The sequence below is a fragment of the Sphaeramia orbicularis genome, chromosome 1 (assembly GCF_902148855.1).
Source record: "Sphaeramia orbicularis chromosome 1, fSphaOr1.1, whole genome shotgun sequence".
NCBI classification, from domain to species: Eukaryota; Metazoa; Chordata; class Actinopteri; order Kurtiformes; family Apogonidae; genus Sphaeramia; species Sphaeramia orbicularis.
This window is the reverse complement of record NC_043957.1, coordinates 23,915,785-23,939,038: the sequence shown is the minus strand read 5'-3', so window position 1 is coordinate 23,939,038 and position 23,254 is coordinate 23,915,785. Positions and strand designations below refer to the sequence as shown.

Genomic DNA, 23,254 nt, shown 5'->3' with positions numbered 1-23,254 from the left:
GGACTGCAATTCAAGTTGTGAGCCTTCAGGCCACTATTGCTATCGTCTGTACATACCAACCAAGTTGCCCACCTGTTATTTCAACCAGCCCACCCTAATATGACAAGCTAGAACCAGCCCTGGTGTCAAGTGTGTATTTATCACATTCTTATGTCAACAGTGTTACTACAATATCTTTATAAATAACTTTCAATTTTACTCAATTGTATATGTGATATTTAAAATAAATTGAAACATATATTTGTGAGCTCTTCTTCAATTTGATAGATTATCGGACAAAGAGTTAATCCATTAAAATGATGAACTCAAGTGTAACTGGAGGACAGGTGATGTGAACAGGAGAGGCAAGTGAGACATGAAGAAAATTGATTTGAATATAAAGTAGAGGTCAACTGATATGGGTTTTTCTAAGGCTGATGGCCGATATCTACTGCGGATTTTTGAGGCTGATATTTAAGGCCAATTTTTTTTATTTTTTAAAGCACATTGACTGTAAAATACAACTGAAACCCTCAGATAATTAAGATTTTTATTCAGCAATATAAATAAAATTAATAATGCATGTACGCATAGAACTCTTTTAACATTTATTGAACTTGAAGTGATGCCCACAAAGGTGCCTGATCAAATATCTTATAAAATTTTTACTACTGATCAAATATCAGCTTTAAAAAAAATTAAGGCCAATATTGAAAATAATCTATATAATGGCCCAATATATTCACCAGCTGATATATCCTTCTACCTCTAATACAAAATATATAAATATATATAAAGAGAAACCAGTCTCACACACACCATTCCAGATGGATTTGTTCTTTTCAGCAGATTTAGAACCCATAAAACACTTGCAAACATTTTACACATATCACAGTTTGCTGTATCAATAAGCATCTTATCCTAACTGACTGAACCAAAAAACAGAAACACATTTTGGGTTCAGGAAGTGACACTTACTGCAACGGGTCGGGCTACATAGTAAACACTTCAGAAAACCAGAATCACACAGAAGCGAAACAAACACAAAGGGTTGACTGTTCTTCCTTTGAGAACATCTGACATGTCATATAATCTACTTTTCAGAAGAAATGCACCTATCACATCTTTGAATGATCAAATAACAGCACTGTCCTGACTTCTGCACTTCACTAATATTAACTTTAATTCACTCAAACTTTGTACCTTCAGTGTTGTTTTGTTGAGCCTACATAACATGATGCCAGAATACTTCTCTGCCCTTTGTTTTCTCGAGTCAGTAAAACATATTTTCCTCTTTACAGAGTAAAAGGTTAATCAGTTAATTGACTATTGATATTACTGATATTATCTACTACAAATAGACAATTGTATCCATCTTATTCTATGATCCCATTCTTCCGTCTTTTCATAGGCTAGTCAATTGTTCCACAGTTGATAAGAAAATAGTCTTACCACATAATGACTATAATGACTTTTCTCATTCAGTGATAGCAAAACAGGTTAATCTTTTCTAATTTTAAAAATCATATTCTGTCTAGTTCAGCATCAAAATGAGATAATTGTTTACTTTTATCATATTTTAGTTGAATATGCTCGAGTGGAAGCCGTTTTTGTGTGTGTCTGCTAATGGCTTTTTACGTATTATTGACTTTTGTGCTGCTCTGTGTCCTTGTCTGCCTTGGCAAAAACTATTTAAGGTCAACAAGACTGCATTAAATACAGAAAATCAAAATACTGACTATCCTCAGGGTTTAGTGTGAATGACATCTTAATTATGCAAAGAGATCTTTGCTGTTTCGTTCAATTCAGTTCAGACAGATTTTCTGTCCCATATTAAAATCATTTTAAATACACTGATGCAGTATTTCCTTGATAACATAACTGTTCTTTATTCTGAACAACCACTTAATAACAGTTGCAGATGAAGAAGTGATGTGCTGACAGCTCAGACTGCTGGTGAGTAAAGACCCTTCGCTGATAATCCCATCAAACTGATGAGAGGATTAGAAGAGATGTCTGCTGGATTGCTGCAACTACCAACACAATTTAGACACTTCCACATAAAAACTGTCAACATCATCATCACTTTATTAAAGTCAAAATGAACACACCAGGAATACTACTTCAAATGCAGTCCAACTACTCATCTGTAAGACCTGCTGAGACTCCTGTCAGGCCAAAACAGAAATAACTGGCTGATTTATGTATTTTTGGAAAGACTCTCAGGAGAAGAAGCACACTTTCAAACAGATCAACACACCCTGATATCCTTATTTTAGTTTCTGAAACCCAATTCTTCATTACCCAGTGTGAAAAAAAACACACAATTTCTTTCTCATGAAAATGAAATGGCGCTTTTGAACAAGGTGTTGAATCCAGAAGAATCCAGGACCAGTATGCAAAATATATAGAAACATATAATTAAAACCGTATCATGAGTAAATGCATTTGAATTAAGTGCAAAGAAATACTACAAATCGTAAAAATCATGTTGCATTCAGTAAAACTGTATTCTCTTTAATGTGCTGCTAATACTTTAGTACAATTTAATGCCATAAACTCGTGTGACATTTGATGCTGTATTATTAAAAGTAGGCAGTGATACACGCCTTAGGACGTCTTCTTATGTAATTTAAAATGAGATGTTCCACAGTCACATTGAAGAGCAATGCACGCCTCACTGTCCTAAAAAAGCTGCATACAACTGCACAGTTCATTTCTCTTTTTCAAGATCGTCAATATAAAGACACACGAAAATGGCAAAGTTTGGAGATTATTTCTTTCATTACAATGGGTCAAATCGAGCTGATTTGCAGAGTTAAACCTGGTGGAACCCATTCAACGTTAACTGCTTGTTACTTGTAATTTAGAAATGTTAAATGTTGTGACCAAAAACAAAAGTTTTTTTGCTTAAAACGTCAAATTTCCATCCAATCAGGCAGCTGTGACAGGCGCTATCCACCTAGCTTTAGCTCCCAAGCACTCATTAGCTGCAGTTTTTACCTACAAATCCACCTTAAACTAAGGTGACAGATGAACTGATACCAAACTGTGACAAATGACACATGAATACAGTTTTACTTTCGGTGACACAGCCGATAAGGTGGTGTTTGCTCGCGCGTTTGTCATAAAGCTAAGCTAAAATTGTCAGCAGGTTACACGTAGCCCGGCTATTGGCTAACGCTAGCTGGTTAGCCAGGTGACTAGCCCCACCAAACTGCCGAAACGTTCACCGGCTACGGGGGAGCAGGTGCTTCCGTACCTGTCGTCCAAAGCACAGCAGCCGGTGTTTCTCCTCTGCACCATCACAGGAACACCGGAGAAACCGGGAGGAAAACAACGGGAGTCACAGCAACAGATACCACCACCGGTAAACCGACCATCATGCACTGCAGGAGGAGGGGCGGAGCGGTGGGTTTGGTTTTTGTGTCCTCCACGAGCCCTGGAAGACCCCTACTGCCACCTGCTGGACAGAAACCTTATATCACTGGAGACCTGTAAATTACATGTTTATTTCTGGAGAATAAATAAATAAATAAATAAGTGTCTTATATTCTGTTACTAATCTTAGTAGCTTTTAGATACTCAAAAAGATACTTAATTACTCTATGTTTGGAGACTTGTCTTCAATCAGAGACTGTTTGATACAATGTGTATGTCAAATTAAATATTGCATCATGTTTTGTATTTGTTTAAGAATATATTTTCCCTGGTGGAATGGAATTAAACATATTTACTTTAGTACAAATTTGAGGTATTTGTACTTGTCAATATCTAAAGATTCATTCTCCTACTTCGCTATATCTCAGATAAATATACTTTTTAAGCCACTACAGCTTTAGTTATCATTCATAAAGAGTTTTTCATACTCTGTATGCCCAGTTTAAAAAAAAAAGGGTCTGAGATTGTATTGATTTTGGTGGTTTGTGATGAACTAAAGGATGAAGAGTTCCTTAATGTGTTGAGTTTCACCTTCTTTAAATGGTAATTAAAATCTTTTAAAACTCATTTGGATTCACTGGAAAATTCATTGTCACAAAAGAAGAACAGCTCATGAAAAGAGCCACAAACATCTTATAGAACAATGTCTGGCTGCAGATTAAACTACTAACAGTATGTTTCAAATGAGCTATGACAGTAAAGTAGAACATACATATTAACACAGCAGTAAAATTAACTGTAATAGAGTGTAATAGTCAAACACTGACAGAACAGTTTTACTGCAGTGACTACGTATATATTCTGCTGATATTTACATACTTTCACATAAATACGATTTTGAATGCAGAACTACTAGCATTTGTCCTTAAGTAAATGATTTGATTATTTTTGTAATTGTCAATTATTTCTGTTACTCCTTAATTGGATTGCTTCATTTTAATTGTTTATATACCACCGTTTGTTTGTTTGTTTGTGTGTTTGTTTGTTTTAAATAAATCTCACAAAAGCATCTTCAAGTATCCAGATACGTATACATTTATTTATTTGTTCCCTTGGGGTACAGTGTTGGAATTAAAAAAAAAATATCACAAAAGTACAGTAATACAGAAAGGCCACTTGTAGAACAGATTTTTCTCTCTCTTTTTTTTTTATACAGTTTCCCGCTTCAAAATCCAGTTTCCCCAAAGAATATATAAAAAATAAAAAGCTTCATGACAGTATTTCACCTGGGCACTGACACCAAAATGATAATTTTTAATGTTAGTGTTAAGCTTTTTAAGGCAGGCAGAAATATTAACATTACAGCTGTTAAATTCTGCATTTTCATTTTGAATTCTGATTCATTCACAAAAAGATAAGGAGGTAAATGTATAAAATTACAAACTGACTCAAACGTGCCTTTCCAGAAAGACGTGAGATTTAAAAACACTTTATATTGATCCAAATTAAGTTAAATTAAGTTATGAATAATTAAGTTACAAACATAAAGCTTCCTGTTTAATCCCCTCTCCAGATACAACCCCCTTTCAGAAATTATATCCATATGTAACTACAAAGTAACTGCAAATATATCTGCTTTGTTACAGATCTTAAACCATGTTGCCAATATGCAGACTTCAGTATGTTTTTTTCTTAATCGCAATTCATGTTGTAAGTACAATACTGAACAACATTATAGCAAACATTGCATATTTTCCTCATATTGTGCATCCACCTCGCCTACCTCCTGTCTATTGACTATAGGTAAAATAATTTGCTGATCCTTCCAAGGCAAAATGCATTTCATTGCAACAAAATCTAAACCAGCACTGACTATGCTGAATGAGGTGGAGGTAGCATTAAAGCTTTTTATTTGCAGTTTAGTTGCAGCTGAACGTAATTTCTGTGAGACAGTTGTGGATAAATAGTCTGAGCCGTTTCAGTCCAACGGACTTTGGAAGATGAGTTTGATGCAGCTGGACTCTGCGTTCAGGGGATGAATACAGAACGGGCAGGCAGCGTGGAAAGTATGTGTGCCATGGGGCATCAGGATCTGTCTCCAGTACATCGTTGTCTTCTCAGAGCAGACGTGACCGCAGGGGACAAAGGCGTGTGTGGGAGGTCCTGCGTCCACGTAGAAGCCCGCCTCACAGCCCAGCCACAAAGGCACATATGGGCCCTGAGCCCGACACATGGGGCACTCCCGCTCCTGGCCCTTCTCCTCCACCTGGGGGTCCCGGCGTCCACCCCAGGCGTGGTAACCGTGCACATGGCCGCAGTGGAGGTAGGCCCAGGGCTGTTTCTCATCCAGAACGTCTTTGCGTCGCAAGCTCGGGAAAGCGAGCGTATTGAAGCCTACGGGGCACTGCGGTCGCCCGGCGTTCAGCTCCTGACGTAGCGCCTCCAGGTGTTTAACGGTGGGAGTGTGAGCCAGGCCTTCGGCTGTCCGCCACAGCAGAGTAGCACCACACAGATCAATGAGTGAACCATCCACCAGCTCATTAGACTCAGAATCCACCTGTAGAAAAGCAGATGGTAACACGTTTAATTTGTACCATAAGTATGTGATAAATTCAACAAAATCTCAGATCTACATAATAGATGGATTACCAATGACTAGCAACGACATATGCACAACTATGCAGACACTCAACACCATAGATAACAAATATACTCGAGGCTTACATCTAAAGGTGGTTGCGCTTCTCCATCAGGGCCCCTCGACTTCGGAACAGACTGCCCGAGATAAGGCTTGCAAAATCAGTGACTTCTTTTACGTCACTTCTTAAAAACACATTTTTATAGACTTGCCTTTATGTGATGTTGTCTCTTTTTAATGTTTTAATTTTATTCTTTTTTGTATACTCACTTACACTGACATACATGATGTTGTCTTATTCCCCTCCTTCATTTTTATACTGATTTGAGCACATTATGTTATGTCTCTGTAATCTCTGCAAGCTCTACTTCAATACACTAAAATTTATTCAGTCATGTTTTTCTAGTTTGCTGTTCTCATCTCTTTTACTGTGTTGTGTGGTTTTTCTATGTTTTTTTTAATGTCTTTGCTTGCATCTTGTTTTATTTCAATTTCAGCTTAATTCTGTGCTCCTGTTTGGTCCTCTGTTGTTATTTTGACTCCTGGGCATCCTGCTGTTGTGCCCTTCTGCTCTGTCTGTCAAAGCACATTGTAAACTCAGTTTTTAAATGTGCTATATAAATAAAGTTATTATTATTATTACTAAATTCTTCAAGTGAATAATGTAGTCAGAACATCTATTTTTTAGTACCGACTCCATGTTGTGGAACAACTTTGTACAACATATTAGGCCGTAAAATACAAAAACAGCTTTTAATAGCCAGGTTGGTTTCACAACCGGTATCACTTTACATGAACTTTGCATTTTTCTAGGGCTGAAAGATATATCATTATCATATCTATATCTAGATATGAACATTCAAGATATTCATATCGGAAAAGCAACGATATAAAGGATATAGATTTCCCCTGCGCTCGCCCTGCATGTACAGCTCTGGAAGTCACAACAAATTTCATTTTTACGACTGCCCTTGAATGCACCACTAAGGCCAGCCAACCACAAACCTTATTTCATGCTTGCTGTGGATCGACAGCTGAAGCCAACCAATGACAAACATATGAGGGCAGGAGTGAGGGCCATTTTGAAACTCTATAATGAGTGTAAAATAAATGTTGAATCCGTATCGATATCCTATCGAGATATCTGGCATGAATATCAAGATATGAAATTTTGTCCATATCGTTCAGCCCTATATTTTTCCTTTCTGTGGTTTGTATTTATATCTGTGAAGTAAAAGTAAACTGATTAGTGTGAAAAACAGTGTGTTGCAGTGAATAGATCAGCCTTTTTCAAAGATTCAAAAGCATAAAAAGAACTGCTGAGGTGGATATCATCACTCTCTAAATGCCTGTACCTCTCATTGCTGGGTTTTTTTCTTGTGTCATTTAAGGTGAATCTTAAATGCTGATGATGATCCTGATGCTACTTGTGCATGTACAGTGTGTGTATGTGTGTATGTTTATATGTTAAGGCCATCACCTACCATCTTGCCTCTCTGCTGGGCTGATCTTGTATCCCGCAGTGTGAAGACATTGCCACACACTGAGATTTCCCTCCACAGTCCTGGTTTAGAGTCCTGGCAGAAGCCAAAGCGGGGGTGCATCACCAGAACGCCATTAGTGGTCAGTCCGTCCATCTGACCATCCCGCATCGTCCACTTGGCTGCTTTCTCCTGGGGATTGTGAAGGACAACGAATGAGAACAGAGAACGCTACAGAGATGTGAAGACCAACTGTGATCTACTCACGGCGGCCTACCCCGAGGAAGATGTTTTTGGAGGAGTCGAAGCCAGCGGCGTAGATCCGGGCGGTGTATGGGGGGTTTCTTTGGCAGATGATCCGACAGGCAAACCGGGAGATGGTGCTCTGAAGCGCCTGAGAATCAGCATTGCTTTGACCACCAGGCACCATATCTGTCACCACAAAATCGATTGGATTCTCCGTAGAACGGCCGATCTGTCATCACATACAGTGTCAGGTTTGTGTTCAGTTGAGGGTGTTATCTCAGTATCAGTGTGACTCTGTGGCTCTGGTTGGACTTGACTTGGTTTAGAATGTGTCTGTGATCTGAACAAGAGGACAGCAACACACATCTCTGTTCACATCTGTGTTAATCGTGACCTCCACTCGAAGGTCAAAGGGCCTCACACAGACATCACATCAGTCCGTTACAGGACAAGCACAGGATGGCTAAGAAAAAACTGTTTCAAGGAATAATACACATGTACAGACACAGACACTTGTGACCAAAACAGCGCTACAAAGAGATATGTGATCAAATGTGTCCCAGACCACCCCTGGCAAGTGGTTTGAGTGATTAGATCAATACTGTATTTACTGTTAAAGAAATCTTACAAAATAATCCAACACAGTTGTGAAAAAAGACTTTTGTTAAAGCTTCAGTGCACAATAAATTCCAATAATTTCATAATAATTTGTTTCCATAATTTAACATATTGTATAAAGTGATCTTACTTCTGCATTCTGTTTACATGTAGTAGAAAATCTACACAGTGATGCACAATTTTGGCTCGTCATCTGTGTTTTCAGATGGATGGTGGGGTTAAATATCTGAGTGACAGATTTAAGGTCCCAGGAGACAGAAATGGGGGGGGGGCTACAAAAAACTGAAAATGTCTTCACCTCTTTTGCTCTCTCTTTGTCCAAATCAAAACACTAAATATGAAAACCTGATCTGGTATTTCATGCACACACTGGGACCCTTACTGAGCAGACGTCAGTCATTTAATTACAGCATGAATCTAAAAATATTATGAAACATGGAACCAATACTGAGCTGAAAGAGCTGTGATGGCACCCTGAGGTAACACTAGGCATGAAAAAATTTCTTCTGTGTGTCTGTTTCTGATGCGGTGTGTTTAGTGGAGGAAACAGACCTGAAACATATCGGTGGCACTGTCATGGGTGTATTCCACCACCACAGTCTGTGCCCGGGACAGAGTGTATGAGATACTGTGCTGCTCCTTGCTGCTAATAGCCTTCATTAAAAAAAACAAGAAAAAAAAAAACAATTAAAATCTGAAGGAAAAACAGAAAACAAGGTTTAGGTTCTGGTAAACTAGCGATCCCTTCTGTTTCCAAAAGACGAACCATGTCATCCAGAGCAACAGTGAGACTCAGTGATGTGCTTTCGAGAACAGTGTTTTGCTATAGCATCGATGAAGAAGACAAATCAGGTTGAAGATAAACAAACAATACATTTGGTGGAATATAGTCTTTGCTGGTGTCAGTCTGTACATATGTTTTGTTAATAGTAACGTGGTTTTCCCCCTTTGCCTCCTGTTCTGTGCTTCACATGCATGTACGTACTTGTACCAAGGTGCTGACTGCGCTCACCTTTGCGGCCTGAGGAGTGCAGGATGTGTGGACAGTGCTGGGCTTCACTCCATTGGATTTGTTTCTACGGTAAAGAGCAAAGCGGCTTTTTCGCCTCCCCTTGTCTCCATTGGGCAGAGTGCCATTACAACTGAACACAAGGGACAGAAAACAGTGAGACACGTCATTATTGACAGTTATTACATGTCATTCATTCTCACAAAGTGGAAAGAAAAGAGGCTACATTCGGTAACATCTATGTGTAATCATTTTAGTATCTTGTGTTAAATCCTCTTTTTGCTGTCTGGACTGAGAGTGTGGCTGCATTTCCTTTACAGATTAATAACATTTATATACTATTCTGCTGTTAAAGGAGCGATATTTTGCTTTTTTAAATGAAATTATGCATTTTAAAACACTTCCCTGTGGGCTACATTTACTGTAAATGCTCTGCTTGGGTCTGAATTCTTCATTAATTCAACTCCACAGGTCCATCTTCAGTCCTATTTCTGAGTAATGACACCAGCAGGGTTGTTTTGAGAACTGGCCCTTTAAATGCAAATGAGCCACTTCACGCCCCACCCCCTCCAGGTTGTTGGCTGTGCGGCTCTGTCCTGTTCAACCAACAACTGAATATTTCAGGCAATCAGCTCAAAGCTTGGACATATTTTCACTATGGACTACAACCGCTGCTGCTGACGAACAATTATGGCGTACTCTGAAAAATGTTCATCAGAAGTTTTGACCTTATATATGCAAATGTTGTGACGTAACTAGTTATAGACGTAACAAATTAAGCAGGAATTAAAGAGAGAGTTGTAGGAATCCATTCGATTTTTGCCAAAATGAATATAAAAGATAGCTTTGCAGCTCCTGGAAGGTTCAAAGTCAAACTCTTTGAACTGTTAGGGTCCAAATACCCAAATAAATACACCAAAGACTAATAAAAGTGGGTTTAGCAAAATATGACATTTCAGTGATGCAAGAGTGCAAAAGTCTAGGATCCCACAAAGCTTCATTTCAGCTTTCATTTCCCATAATACAGCAGCAACACAAAAGGTCTGAAGCCATAGCAGACCACAATTTTCCTGATTTCAAAACCTTTCTGAACCACAAAGTACTGACCTCAGTCAGGAAGTCAGCTGAATTCTTTACAGTGTTTCTCAACAAATTCCAAAAAGTTAAGAAAGCAGTTTTACTTATATAAAACTGAGTACTTTACAAAAAAAAAAAAAAAAAAAAAAAAAAAACCACAAAAAAGCATCCTGGTTGAGACCTCTTTTTTTTAACCTTAAAAAGCCACAACTTAACTGTGGAACAGGAGCCATGCTCTGGAGGTCAGTATTGATGCAGGGTATTGCGACTGATTTCTTGAATCCATTAAATTCCGGATCAGAGGACTGAATAGTCAGCTGATCCCCTCTCTGGAAGTGAAACTCAGCAGTGTTATACTGAAGTATTTTAAACACAACTGGAATTTCTAAAAAGGCCCCAAAGGTATATTGCAAGTGTTTCACATGTGCAATGATGCCAGACTGCTATGGAATGACGGAAACGGTAGTTTGAATAATAAGGGAGATGCATATGTTTTAAGAGCTTAAAAATTTTACTATTATTGAAGCATAGGTTATGCAAGACAAGCAATAAAACAAATATTATTGTTAAAATGTCATATTGACATTTAAGGTGCATTGACTGATTCACAGCATCACCTCATTCACTGATTACCAGGCAAAAAACATTCCACCTTAAAAGCTGGCGGCTGTTTTTGACAGTCAGAACACATATCCATAAAGCTGATGAATGGGTGTGAAATTTTATCAGGTCTCCAAGCACTTTTAGACCTATTCACAGGTTGATTCAGAGTGAGTTTCAGGTGTGTAACATAATCCTCAACAACCCTGGAGGTGTCAACAACCCCAGGGGTTGAATAGATGGAACCTGTCAGTGAACACTGTGAACATCAAGAACTCAAAGAAATGCAGTTGACTTGTACTAAAGCACTTCAGATTACCTTGACAACATTTCTGAGGATATACACAAACAGTCTGCACACATCACTATTTTCTAGCATTTTATGATAAATATCTGCTGATTAACTGACTAGTGATGGTTGATAGCTACAGCTCTAATCTAGTGGGTCTTACAGCTCTGCCTTAGTGCATAGACCACAGTGCACCTGGGTGTGATTTCACATGTTTAAACTGACCAGTTGATATGTTGATGAGTTTCAGTGTTAATCCTTTACTTGATACCTTAGTTTGAGAAACATGTTTTTCTATGAGTATCTCTTTTTTTCAGTGTGTATATAACCCCGTCTTTGGCTGCTGATAAGATTTTGCACCTTTTCTTTTTTTATTTGGCCTCAGCAGTAATGTGTTGGAAAAACTGTGCCACAGTAAAGAATGCAGCGTACTTCCTGAAGGAGGTCCATTTGCTGTGGTTCAGAAAGGTCCCAGACGTCAGAAGAGTTGTGGTTCTGCTGTGGTTTCAGACCTTTTGTTTGCTTTTTTTTTATAACGGTGTCCACATGTGAAATTACAACAGTCTTTAACTGGTGGCTATATTTTTATATCTGGTAAAACAGAGGGTGCTTTACTGAGTGTCTGGTGTTTTGAGTTACATTGTGGACTTTGTCTAAGAAAGGAGGCGACTGAACCATGTGAAGCAGGAAGTTTGCATTACCAAGTGAAAGAATGGCTCAACTCTTAACTGAACTCAAATGTTTACTCAGCTCACAGGGCCTGAGCATAACGATAACCTCAAACATCCCAGAAACTACACTCATCAGGATTTTCTTCAGTTCAGGTTGAGACTAAACTTCTACTTCAAGCATATTTGTGTGCAAATGTAGTTAACTTAAAAATGCATTTAACTGGTGTCCTGATGGACAAAAAAATATATCTACAACATCCTGCTTTACTATATAAAATTATTCCTTCAAGTTTCATCCTGAACAGTCAATCTGATGATTTTCTGAAATGTAGTTACTGTCAAAAATCCTAAGGAAACACTGTGTCTGTAACCTGACAAATCTTAATTATGTGTTAGATACAACTTCAAAGTTGTTTGAAACAGCTTCAAAGTCTAATAATGACCATTACTTTTTCCGCATTTCTACTTTCTCTGTCACATAATATATGGAATTTATTTTCTCTACACATAACTGTCACCTGTACACAACCTCTCACCCAAATTCTTCCCATGTCTGTCAAGATGATGCAACCACAAAACAAAAAAAACAGGTGCATTTTTATACTTAACTCCAAATGTATGGTAAGATCAATTTCCACAGCATATGCCTTTCATAGTGTAGACACCAGCCTCAAAGGCACCAAATAGACAAAAAAAGCTGCATGTGTTGCTTCAGTTATTCATGAAGCGCTCTGTAATAATTCTTCCTAAAACTATACACTATATGTCCTATACTAGTATGTGGACTGCCCTAATCATCTCGTTTGTATCTTTGCTGCGCAGCTAGTTTTTTTTGCTTTGGCTCCCTGCAGTGTATTTGAGGAAAGTCAGAATGAAATGAAAACAGTTTCCCACCAATTTAGTTCATGAGACACATCACCTAAGAAGTGGTTTTCCAAAGCAGTTGGATGTGGGAGAACTGAAGTGTCTGGCACACTGCCCTGACCTCTGACCCCATCAGACACCTTTGGGTTGAATGATGACTGAATGCTGACTGGGAAACAGGTCTTACCACCAGCTTTTGTGACTGAATGGGAGTAAATCCCTGTAGCAGGATAAAAATCTGCTGAAAATTCTGCAACAACTACAATGAGGAGACTAACATAACAGTTTGTTAACTCTGATCTGCTCAACAATCACATGTTCTCATACTTTTAGTGTCTCTTACAGAAGCTGAATTTAAAGTTGTCTAGCATGACCAAACACATCATTCAATGACAAATCAAACAACGAAAGCAGAGCGTATTCCCACAAGTTGTCAACCACAACCAAGGAAAGGGGGGGATAAAATTAATATTTGGTTGCAAAAAGAAAACAAGTATTTTTGGCAGTGCCTTGCAAATGACGCCAACAGGAGGAAAGATGAGCCATTGTTTCTATCATTTGAATCTCCATTAAAAAGCTCTGTATGACTAGAGCAAACATGGATCTGGATGATATCAACAGAAACATATCTACTTCAGGTGCTTTTGCCAGTGTCACTGCCACCACAGCTGTCCAGGGGCATGTACTAAAGTAAATAAATATTTAACACATAATGTGACAGATGATTTAGAGATGTGGATTTTATTCTACACAGTACAAAAAATATGCTCTACACATCATGATACCAGTGTAAGAGTATAGAAGACTACATGTACTGGTAGCCTACTTCTATAACACAAATGTTTTGCCCTCAGACAAGAGGAAGGCAAGGCGTTTGTATTCTTTTCAGCAGCCGACACTTCAGTTTTGGCTGTCACAGAGTCCTTGAATGCATCACTAAGCAGAGATGCCATGCTTTTAACTGAATTATCATGTGATGAAAAGTGTCTGTGCAGATTCTCAGTCACCCAGGTCATGGCACGTCCACAGATATACATGCAGTGGAAGCAGATTCCTCATTAAAAATAAAGCAGTAAGTTTGTACTGAGGCAGAACATGTCTGGAATGTAGGAACACTAAGAGTCAGTAGTTACACACAGTACAGTGTGTTATTGTGCTGTTTAAACATGTAAAACCATGAGACTCTTAGACTCTTTACCGCCAACGTAAAACCCCGTCTTACCCCAACACAATGAGCTCCCCATATTTGACTGGTCCTTTGGTGGATGTCGGGGAGGTGGAGATGTTTTCTTGACCAGATGAAAACATCTGTGCAGCCTTCAGAGGGAAAGCAGAGCAATGACTTTCCCACCGTCTGAAGATTGTCCTTCACTTTCAGAGAGTCTCCATCAGTGTACTCCACACACCACCTGCAGAAACAGTCAAAAGTCAACGAAGTTGAGCACTTATAATCACATTAAAAAATACACTTGTGTTGATATTTTTTTCAGTACAGCAGACTGACACCCGCACTGTTTTATCCAAACAGTGTCTGCATATCTATAACAACATGTATCACATTTATCTGTACTGTACCTCTCCACTCTTGACTTAAAAGAAATAAAAACACATCATTGCGTTTCATAGTGGTGTTAGGTGATATGCTGCTTTTTAGGAAACATAAGGTGACTCTAGTTTTAACATTTTCAGAGTCTTGCAATTGTTGTCACTTTTTGAAGCCAATTTGTTAAAAACTAGTGTCAACTGTTTTCCAAAGAAGAAACATGTCAGACACTCCAACTCCAAGAAAGCTCATTGTCATATTTTTAATCAATTTCAGACAATTATGGAGATCAAATAGACAAATAAAAGTGATGATGATGATGGTGTCTGTATGTCAAATTTGCTGACAGTATAATACAGAAAATCACCAGACAGGTTTCAGAGGAAACACTGTGTTGGAAAACTTTGAAAATTTCATTTAAATTTAAAAAAACCCTCTTCAGACAGCCAGACAAACACACAAATGATTCAACACAGCACCATTCATACCCACAATAGACCCACACTGTCTTTGTGCTGGGAGCAACAGTGGCACACAATGTATGTATTCACAGTGGGACACTGAGTGGGGTTGTTAGGTGTAAATCTGGCCCTTCTGCATCTGTGACGGGGTGACTCACTTAGCAGAACACTGGAATCGATGTTATAATCCTCTGTGCTGTGACTAAAACTAGCCTGAAGCCTGAATCTGGTTTCTACAGGGCAAATGGAGATCCACGAGGATCTGACATCATAAACCATAACTTACTAGTAGTTGCAATGAACTCAGAATTACTACACTTAGGCTAATTTTAAAACCAAAAAGAATCAAATTATTCATCGAAAACAAGTGTCTAACTGGAGACAGACGCAGTTAACTTAAGCCCTGCAATGAATCATTATTTTCTCTCTTGATTAATGTGCAGATTATTTTCTTGGTGATTACATTAGAGGGAAATGAGAAAGCTCACTCAGTGTTTATTGTCATCATCACAAGTGGAAAAACTTTCATTTGCTTTCATTATGGAGTCCTCCTGACATTTTATGAATATTATTTTCTCTCAGAATAAAACTTTCTGGAAAATTCCAAAAGAATTTATATTTTTGAAATAAAATCATCTGGAAATCGACACAAAGGGTTCTGTTTGGTGTAATATATCAAAGTATGATTCATTTACAAGTGAGATTATAAAATAGGTGGAATTCTACTGACCCTGAAGTGACACAAACAAAAACAGCGATGAAATGTGACCATAGGACTTAATTTTTATAGGTCTAGCTTCTGGACCTGAGCTTAGATCGAGAGGATTTAAAGCTCTACATGTCATATAAAGTCCCTCTCACCCCCATAACCAGTCTCAGCCGTCATCAGTGTTTATTTCACTGGCTATGAATACAGCCATGCAGACAGAGACCCATTCAACTGGACACCAGATAGGAGGATGACTTCTAAAGTGACTTCACTTCTACACAACAGCCTCTCTTTTGTGTGTCTCGCTGTTTCCTCTCGTGACAAAGATGCGTGCAAAGAAAAGGTAACTGTTAAACTGAAACACCTCTTACATCAACCTGAAAGACACTTTGATCATCAGAAACGAAGAGAAATAAAGCTGCATTTCGGTATGATTTAATCAGGACGTGTGAACAATGAGGGTCAGTCTGTGGAGTCAAAGGTTGCTGAGTGACGCGTTATATGACTTTTTATAACACAATGAGTACAGATGTAATAATAACATTAAAGTCCTGGACCTGGCTCATTAATTTTAGAAACTTTATGTGTTTAAAACAGTGTATCCATTGTTCAACATGTCTGTAATTTGAGAATGATAAACTTACAGAAGATTTATTGAAATGTGGTGTAAATAAAATACAACTGTTAAGAACTGTCAAAACTCCACCGACCTGGAGAAGTGCTCCATCGGCTGGGTGTGTTCTCACATCAGCCTTGAAGAGGAAATCCCCCGTCCAGCCCATAAAACACAACTAACCCACTTCACCATGGCAACAGACAGAGCTCAAGAGACAGTAGCTGTGGTAGCATGGATGATATTTCTTCAACCTGACTGAAATTACTGTGATTCGACCTCTCTCCCTGAACACATACATAGCTGATAAATATCTGATCTGATAAGACACGTGTTAAAAGCAGTTGACACACCCTGGGTTTTCAACTTGAAGTTGAAATAAACAAAATGAGTGAAATAAGAATTAGCTAAATCACAAAACTATGGATGGAAGGTGTAGTTTGTAATTTAGGTTGTTTCTATTTTGTTGTGTCTTTTACATTATCTACAATCACAAGCCTTAGGTACAGTGGCCGAGTTAATTTGGGAACCACCCTAAGAAAAGGAACTTTTCTCACATCTAATGATAGTTCATTCACATCAGCAAGTTTTGTTTTCAAGTCTCTAGAATGTTTTAGATGCTTTCCTGAACTATAGCATAATGTGCTACGCACTTTTAATACCCCTCAGCCAAATATAGTATAAGATTCTGTTGAAAGTTACTGCCCTATAATTTAGATCAGACTGTCTTTGTGTAAAACTTATTACATATACACAAACACACACACACATATATATATATATATATATATATATATATATATATATATATATATATATATACACACACACACACACATACATACATACATATACACACACACACATATATATACATACATATATACACACACACATCTATACATCTATCTATCTATCTATCTATCTATCTATATACATATATACACATATATACATATATATATACACACACACACACATATATGTATATATATATATATATATATACACACACATATATGTATATATATATATATATATATATATATATATATATATATATATATATATACACACACATATATGTATATATATATATATATATATATATATATATATATATATATATATATATATATATATATACACACACACACATGTATATACACATACATGAAAGTACAGTGATATTATAACTGCTCAAGGACATTGGACCCTGAAAAAGTAGGCCAAGGTCACCTATTGTCAATAGGCTTCTGTTCCATGCCAAGATGCATCCACAATATAAATTTGGTGCAGATATCTCAATGCATTCATCCAAAAATATGATTACATTGTTGAATGGACAGACAGAAGATAAAACGATTACCTGAAGCTGGCTGAGGGGTAAAAAATGGTTCAAAATTATTCTAAAATATATTTTTGTACTGGAAAAAAAAAAAAAGCACTGCCACACTCTACACCACGCATCTAACCTTTCCTTAAACATATTGCAAATACTTGAATCCAAACAACACCTAAATGCTCTGAAAACCAAGGGAAAACCTTGGTCATTTTTTGACTTCTGTCTTTTATGAAGAACTTAAACGCCAGAGATTACCTCATAGTTTCTTCAACTCTCACACCAGAACCAAAAACAATCAAAACTGAAAAGAAACAGTGCTTGAATTTACATTTGTTGAACTCATCATCTTTATCAGGTTATAACTGTTTGATCATATTGCAATGAATATGTGAACAGCAATGGAGCTATTCGCCAAGTGGGTTTGAGAGTCCAGATCACACTGCATCTTGGTGAGAGCATTTACAGTTCTATTTAGTGGTGTTTACTTGTGAACCAAGAGCACTTATTACTGCATGGGTAAATGGGGTCAAACCTTTCCAGGTCAACATTTGCGTGTCATGTCTTAAAGCTTTTATCATGAGCAGGCAGTTGGACAAAAAGCTCCAAATATCAAGTTAGAATCGGGAAACAAAGGCAGCGTCTGCTGGGACAGATGCTCCAGTGGGATGATGCATGTTAATCAGCCTGTGGCCGAACAAAAGAGGCCAGCTGGGCTTCATGGAGCAGGACAGACTAAAGTTAAGCCTTAGAGACCTGCACCAGTCACTTTATATTGATTCAAATAAGTCAAGAAACACAGCTGGAAAGAAAATACAAAGAAAATATAAGACTAATAAAGTGGATCAGAAAATTTAAAATGACATAAAAAAAATAATAATAATAATAACAAATTGTAGGTTATGCATCCACAATGTGTTAATATTCATGGGTGTTATAGTCTAATGTTGCTTTAATTTACCTTTAAGAAGTACTGGCTGCTACTGAAGTCTTTAATATTCCTAACAACATAGGCTAACACTGGGGAATTGTGTTAAATAGATAGGGAAAAGGGTTTTTTTATGGATAATTATAGCTGAAACAAGAACGACTTATCTAAACAGAGGGAAATGAAAACTAATGTGACGTTTTTACTTAACTTTACATTAGTTACCTACATTGTTTTACACTTTTAAAGTGAGTTTCGGTTGGAAGTTAGGAAGGTAAGAGGTGTTTAGTTTGTAAATTAACGAGCTTGTTTAAACTGAAAGGCATTTGGGGGAATAATATATTTTGACGTTAACGGGAGAAACAAAGCTACTTTATAAACAACAAACTCACCAAGTTATGGTTCCAGGTGTCCCGGTGTGGTTTGTTTCGGCTCAAGATGTTCAAACTGGTTCCTTATGCACAGAGGAATGAAAAAGAACAATGGTCTCAGGTGGTTTTAACGACTTTTCGCCGGTTGAACAGTGAAAACAGACAGAAACGTTTCCCTATTTGTTCTGAATCTGAAAAGACCACTGACACCGCACCCGGAAGCAGCGGAAACAGGCCTTCACAATAAAACACTGTCAATGGAAACGGACCTTCATAATAAAACACTATCAATGGAAACAGACCTTCATAATAAAACACTGTCAATTGAAACGGACCTTCACAATAAAATGCTGTCAATGGAAATGGACCTTCACAATAAATCACTGTCAATGGAAACGGACCTTCACAATAAAACACTGTCAATGGAAACAGACCTTCATAATAAAACACTGTCAGTGCAAACAGACCTTCACAATAAAACACTGTCAATGGAAATGGACCTTCACAATAAAATGCTGTCAATGGAAAAAGACCTTTAAAATAAAACACTCAATAGAAACTGACCTTCCCAGTAAAACACTGTCAACAGAAATGGACCTTCACAATAAAACACTGTCAATGGAAATGGACCTTCACAATAAATCACTGTCAATGGAAATGGACCTTCACAATAAAACGCTGTCAATGGAAAAAGACCTTCAAAATAAAACACTCAAAAGAAACTGACCTTCCCAGTAAAACACTGTCAACAGAAATGGACCTTCACAATAAAACACTGTCAATGGAAACGGACCTTCACAATAAAACGCTGTCAATGGAAACAGACCTTCAAAATAAAACACTCAATAGAAACTGACCTTCACAGTAAAACACTGTCAACAGAAATGGACCTTCACAATAAAACACTGTCAATGGAAATGGACCTTCACAATAAATCACTGTCAATGGAAACGGACCTTCACAATAAAATGCTGTCGATGGAAAAAGACCTTCAAAATAAAACACTCAATAGAAACTGACCTTCCCAGTAAAACACTGTCAATAGAAATGGACCTTCACAATAAAACACTGTCAATGGAAATGGATCTTCACAATAAATCACTGTCAATGGAAACGGACCTTCACAATAAAACGCTGTCAATGGAAAAAGACCGTCAAAATAAAACACTCAATAGAAACTGACCTTCACAGTAAAACACTGTCAACAGAAATGGACCTTCACAATAAAACACTGTCAATGGAAAAAGACCTTCACAATTAAACACTGTCAATGGAAACAGGCCTTCACAATAAAATGCTGTCAACGGAAAAAGACCTTCACAATAAAACACTCAATAGAAACTGACCTTCACAGTAAAATACTGCCAACGGAAATGGACCTTCACAATAAAACACTGTCAATGGAAACGGACCTTCACAATAAAACACTGTCAATGGAAAAAGACCTTCAAAATAAAACACTCAATAGAAACTGACCTTCACAATAAAACACTGTTAATGGAAATGGACCTTCACAATAAACAACTGTCAATGTAAAAAGACCTTCAAAATAAAACACTCAATAGAAACTGACCTTCACAGTAAAACACTGCCAATGGAAAAAGACCTTCACAATAAAACACTGTCAATGGAAACAGACCTTCACAATAAAACACTGTCAATGTAAAAAGACCTTCAAAATAAAACACTCAATAGAAACTGACCTTCACAATAAAACACTGTCAATGGAAAAAGACCTTCACAATAAAACACTGTCAATGGAAACAGACCTTCACAATGAAATACTGTCAAAGGAAATAGAAAAAATATTTCACTACACATATATTTCATCAGAGTTCTTTTCAGACAACTGCTTAAATAGTACTTCCTGTTATCTTGCTGATATAAGCCAATATTAATTCAAAAATATGTCATAAAGAGCTGAAAGACTTTAAACAAGTACTTATTTTTATATTTATAATGATTACTTTTTTTTTTAGAGGGGAATAAATAACAATAAAAACAACATAAAGGAAAAAAAGTAACATCTGTATAAATTCAATTCAGTTTTATTCCTACATAATACTATACATAATAAATTCCCTAAACTAAAATTAAGACCAAGTCCCAAAAATGACAAGACCAAGGAAAAAATTATTTTACAAGAAGAAAAACCTCCTACAGAACCTGTCTCCAGGTATCTGCATCCATCTGTCTCAACGGGCTGGAGTTCATGCATAGAGAATCGGCCTCAGCAATTGGCCAAAACATTAACTTAAATATCATATCAGCAGAAAATTTTGCGATCGGTCCATCTTTCAAAAATAATGCTGTTTTCTTGTTTTCAGTTTATGTGTAATGCATAGCCTGGCCAAAGAAAATGCCCTACATAATATAATTTGATATTTAGTGGATTTTGTCATATTTGCAACTAAAGTAAAAAAAAAAATTATATAAACAGAATATGTTCAGTCTATATCAACATTCTATCTACGTACAGTGGCTGGGACTTCTATCTGTAGCCTTTAATAAACACTGTTAGAATTGTATGAGAAAGGCCTGTATTTCTGATTCCCCCAGTTTTGTAAGTGTGCCATGCTTTACTACAGAGTCCTTATGATCTGGTTTGCCTCTACATAGAACACACTGAAACACTACTGGACACACACATTTAGTTTATGACAAAATCAAATACCCTCTATACATTTTATACAGTTTATAGTGTAAATTTGGAGTTATATTTGTCATGTATTATGGTGGTTACATCTGAATCTGAAGTGTAAAACAGTTAAATAAAGAAGAGCGGTTAAAATCACATAATTCACAAACCAGTAACCCTGTAGCCTGCAATGTATGTTCCAACATGCAAAGCAGGACTAACCTGTATGACACTAAGAAAATGAGTCGGAATCTTTTTAACAAGCTTTGAGGAGGCTTTAAAACCATTGACAGGGTTCCTACAGGTTCCTACAAGTTAAATTTAAGACTTCTTAAGACCTTTTAAAGACGACCTATTTCACAGCCTATTTCACAGCCATACTGGCAAAAATGTGTGACTCCTAGAAATTAGGAAAACTTCACTTACATCAGCAGAGATTGAATATTACATACACACAGTGGTGTAGTGGTCCCTGGGGAAGTGGGTATATTCCCAATTTTTGCCTTTTTTTTTTTTTTTTTTTTTTTTTAAGTACTCCAGAAAAAATGCCCTGTTTTAGGAACAGTGACAAAGTAAGACTACTCTATTTAGTTTCCCCAAAATCTGTCACTAGTATTTGCTCACTATTATAAAAATATCATGTCTTGATCAGGAGCCGTTTGTAGGTATTACTGGTCACACAAGCAGCTGCATGTATGTAAATGTATTCAACATGAGGCAAACATAGGGTAACGTTAGCCTTTCATAATGTTAGCCTACTCATATAGTTGAACTATTGGCGATAAAATCTCTTCTCCTCTAGATGTGCAGTCATGTGGCCAGTAGTTAAAAACAGTGACTCATTCTGAAACCACCTTAAAACTTACCTCAGAATTATGTATTCCATGAAAGTAGGTTGTCTCAATGTGTGTCACTCACTTGAAATATGTTTATTCTGCCTTTCTCCTTTGCATTTCCAATAATCACACATCTTTCAACGAGACATGCAGGGACCTGTCAATCAAGTAGGGTGGCACTGGCACCTGAGATGTCCAGTCGGGTTCCAGAGATGGACAGGGCTAGTTAGCAATATTTTCCTCAGCATGACCTGCCCTACTCTCCCTCTGATTGGCTCATCAGTCCTCATGCCTATAGTTAACCAATCTAATCAGTGATGGCAGCTAGTATTAGCCAATTAGAGGCAGAATAGGGCGGATCATGGCTTCACCAGCCTAGGAGAAAAAAATCAGCATGTTGATGAGCATTGGAGAGATTTAGGAGTGGGTGAGTATACACAATGCTGACTGAAAAATAAGGAGGTATTGACTACACCACTGCATACACAGAACTGAATGTCCTGTGATCATTTCTCCCTGGAGGGCTGCAAAATCAGCAATAATTAGTTCCTAATTCCAATATAAATTGTGGGGTGGAATTAGTGGAACTGAGTCAACTAACATTACTTTCTTTACATCTTGGACATTTCCCAGATAAAGTTAAACACAGTAAAGTGAACAAGTTTATGGCAACATAACTTAAGACCTAGCATATCAAATTTAATAAAATTTAAAGACTTTAAGGTGTTAAATGCTGATTTGTAAATTCAAGACTTAAGAGTTTTTAAGACCCTGCAGGAACCCTTTACTGGAGTATTGGAGTATTTCCTCTATTGAAGGAGTTTTTTCCATTATTTACTGCATCTAATGATGTGTTCTTTTGTTTCCCAAAGTCCAAGCAAGCAAAACCATGTTTATTTTTCCCATGTCATGAAAAGTTAAGACTGATATACTTTATGCTGTAACCTGTAATATACACAG

General features: G+C 37.2%; 2 protein-coding genes across 3 annotated transcripts in view; both read right to left on the bottom strand.

Moving 5' to 3' along the window:
* Positions 1-3,374, bottom strand: part of vps54 (VPS54 subunit of GARP complex) — a 32,165-nt gene extending 28,791 nt beyond the window's left edge. For both annotated transcript variants that reach the window (XM_030130321.1, XM_030130393.1), the window contains exon 1: positions 3,242-3,374. The gene's annotated coding sequence lies outside the window, so the exon portion shown is untranslated. The remainder of the gene's footprint in view (positions 1-3,241) is intronic.
* A 1,057-nt stretch (positions 3,375-4,431) lies between these two features.
* On the bottom strand, positions 4,432-19,309 carry LOC115417091 (E3 ubiquitin-protein ligase pellino homolog 1-like). The gene is made up of 7 exons (XM_030131074.1): positions 18,842-19,309; positions 14,076-14,262; positions 9,356-9,485; positions 8,896-8,997; positions 7,757-7,954; positions 7,483-7,671; positions 4,432-5,917 (listed from the first exon to the last, which is right to left on the bottom strand). The coding sequence occupies exons 2-7, from the start codon at positions 14,159-14,161 to the stop codon at positions 5,339-5,341; spliced, it is 1,284 nt and encodes a 427-aa protein (XP_029986934.1). The 5' UTR covers positions 14,162-14,262; positions 18,842-19,309; the 3' UTR covers positions 4,432-5,338.
* Between the last annotated feature and the right edge of the window lie 3,945 nt (positions 19,310-23,254).

What these genes read in the sequence shown, in the direction of transcription:
- LOC115417091 (XM_030131074.1), bottom strand. Translation starts at nt 14,161, where the DNA reads ATGTTTTCATCTGGTCAAGAAAACATCTCCACCTCCCCGACATCCACC. An exon ending in GCACTCCTCAGGCCGCAAAG is followed by an intron (nt 8,998 to 9,355) that starts GTGAGCGCAGTC and finishes TTTTTAATGAAG; the next exon opens with GCTATTAGCAGCAAGGAGCA. An exon ending in CCAAAAACATCTTCCTCGGG is followed by an intron (nt 7,672 to 7,756) that starts GTAGGCCGCCGT and finishes CACAATCCCCAG; the next exon opens with GAGAAAGCAGCCAAGTGGAC.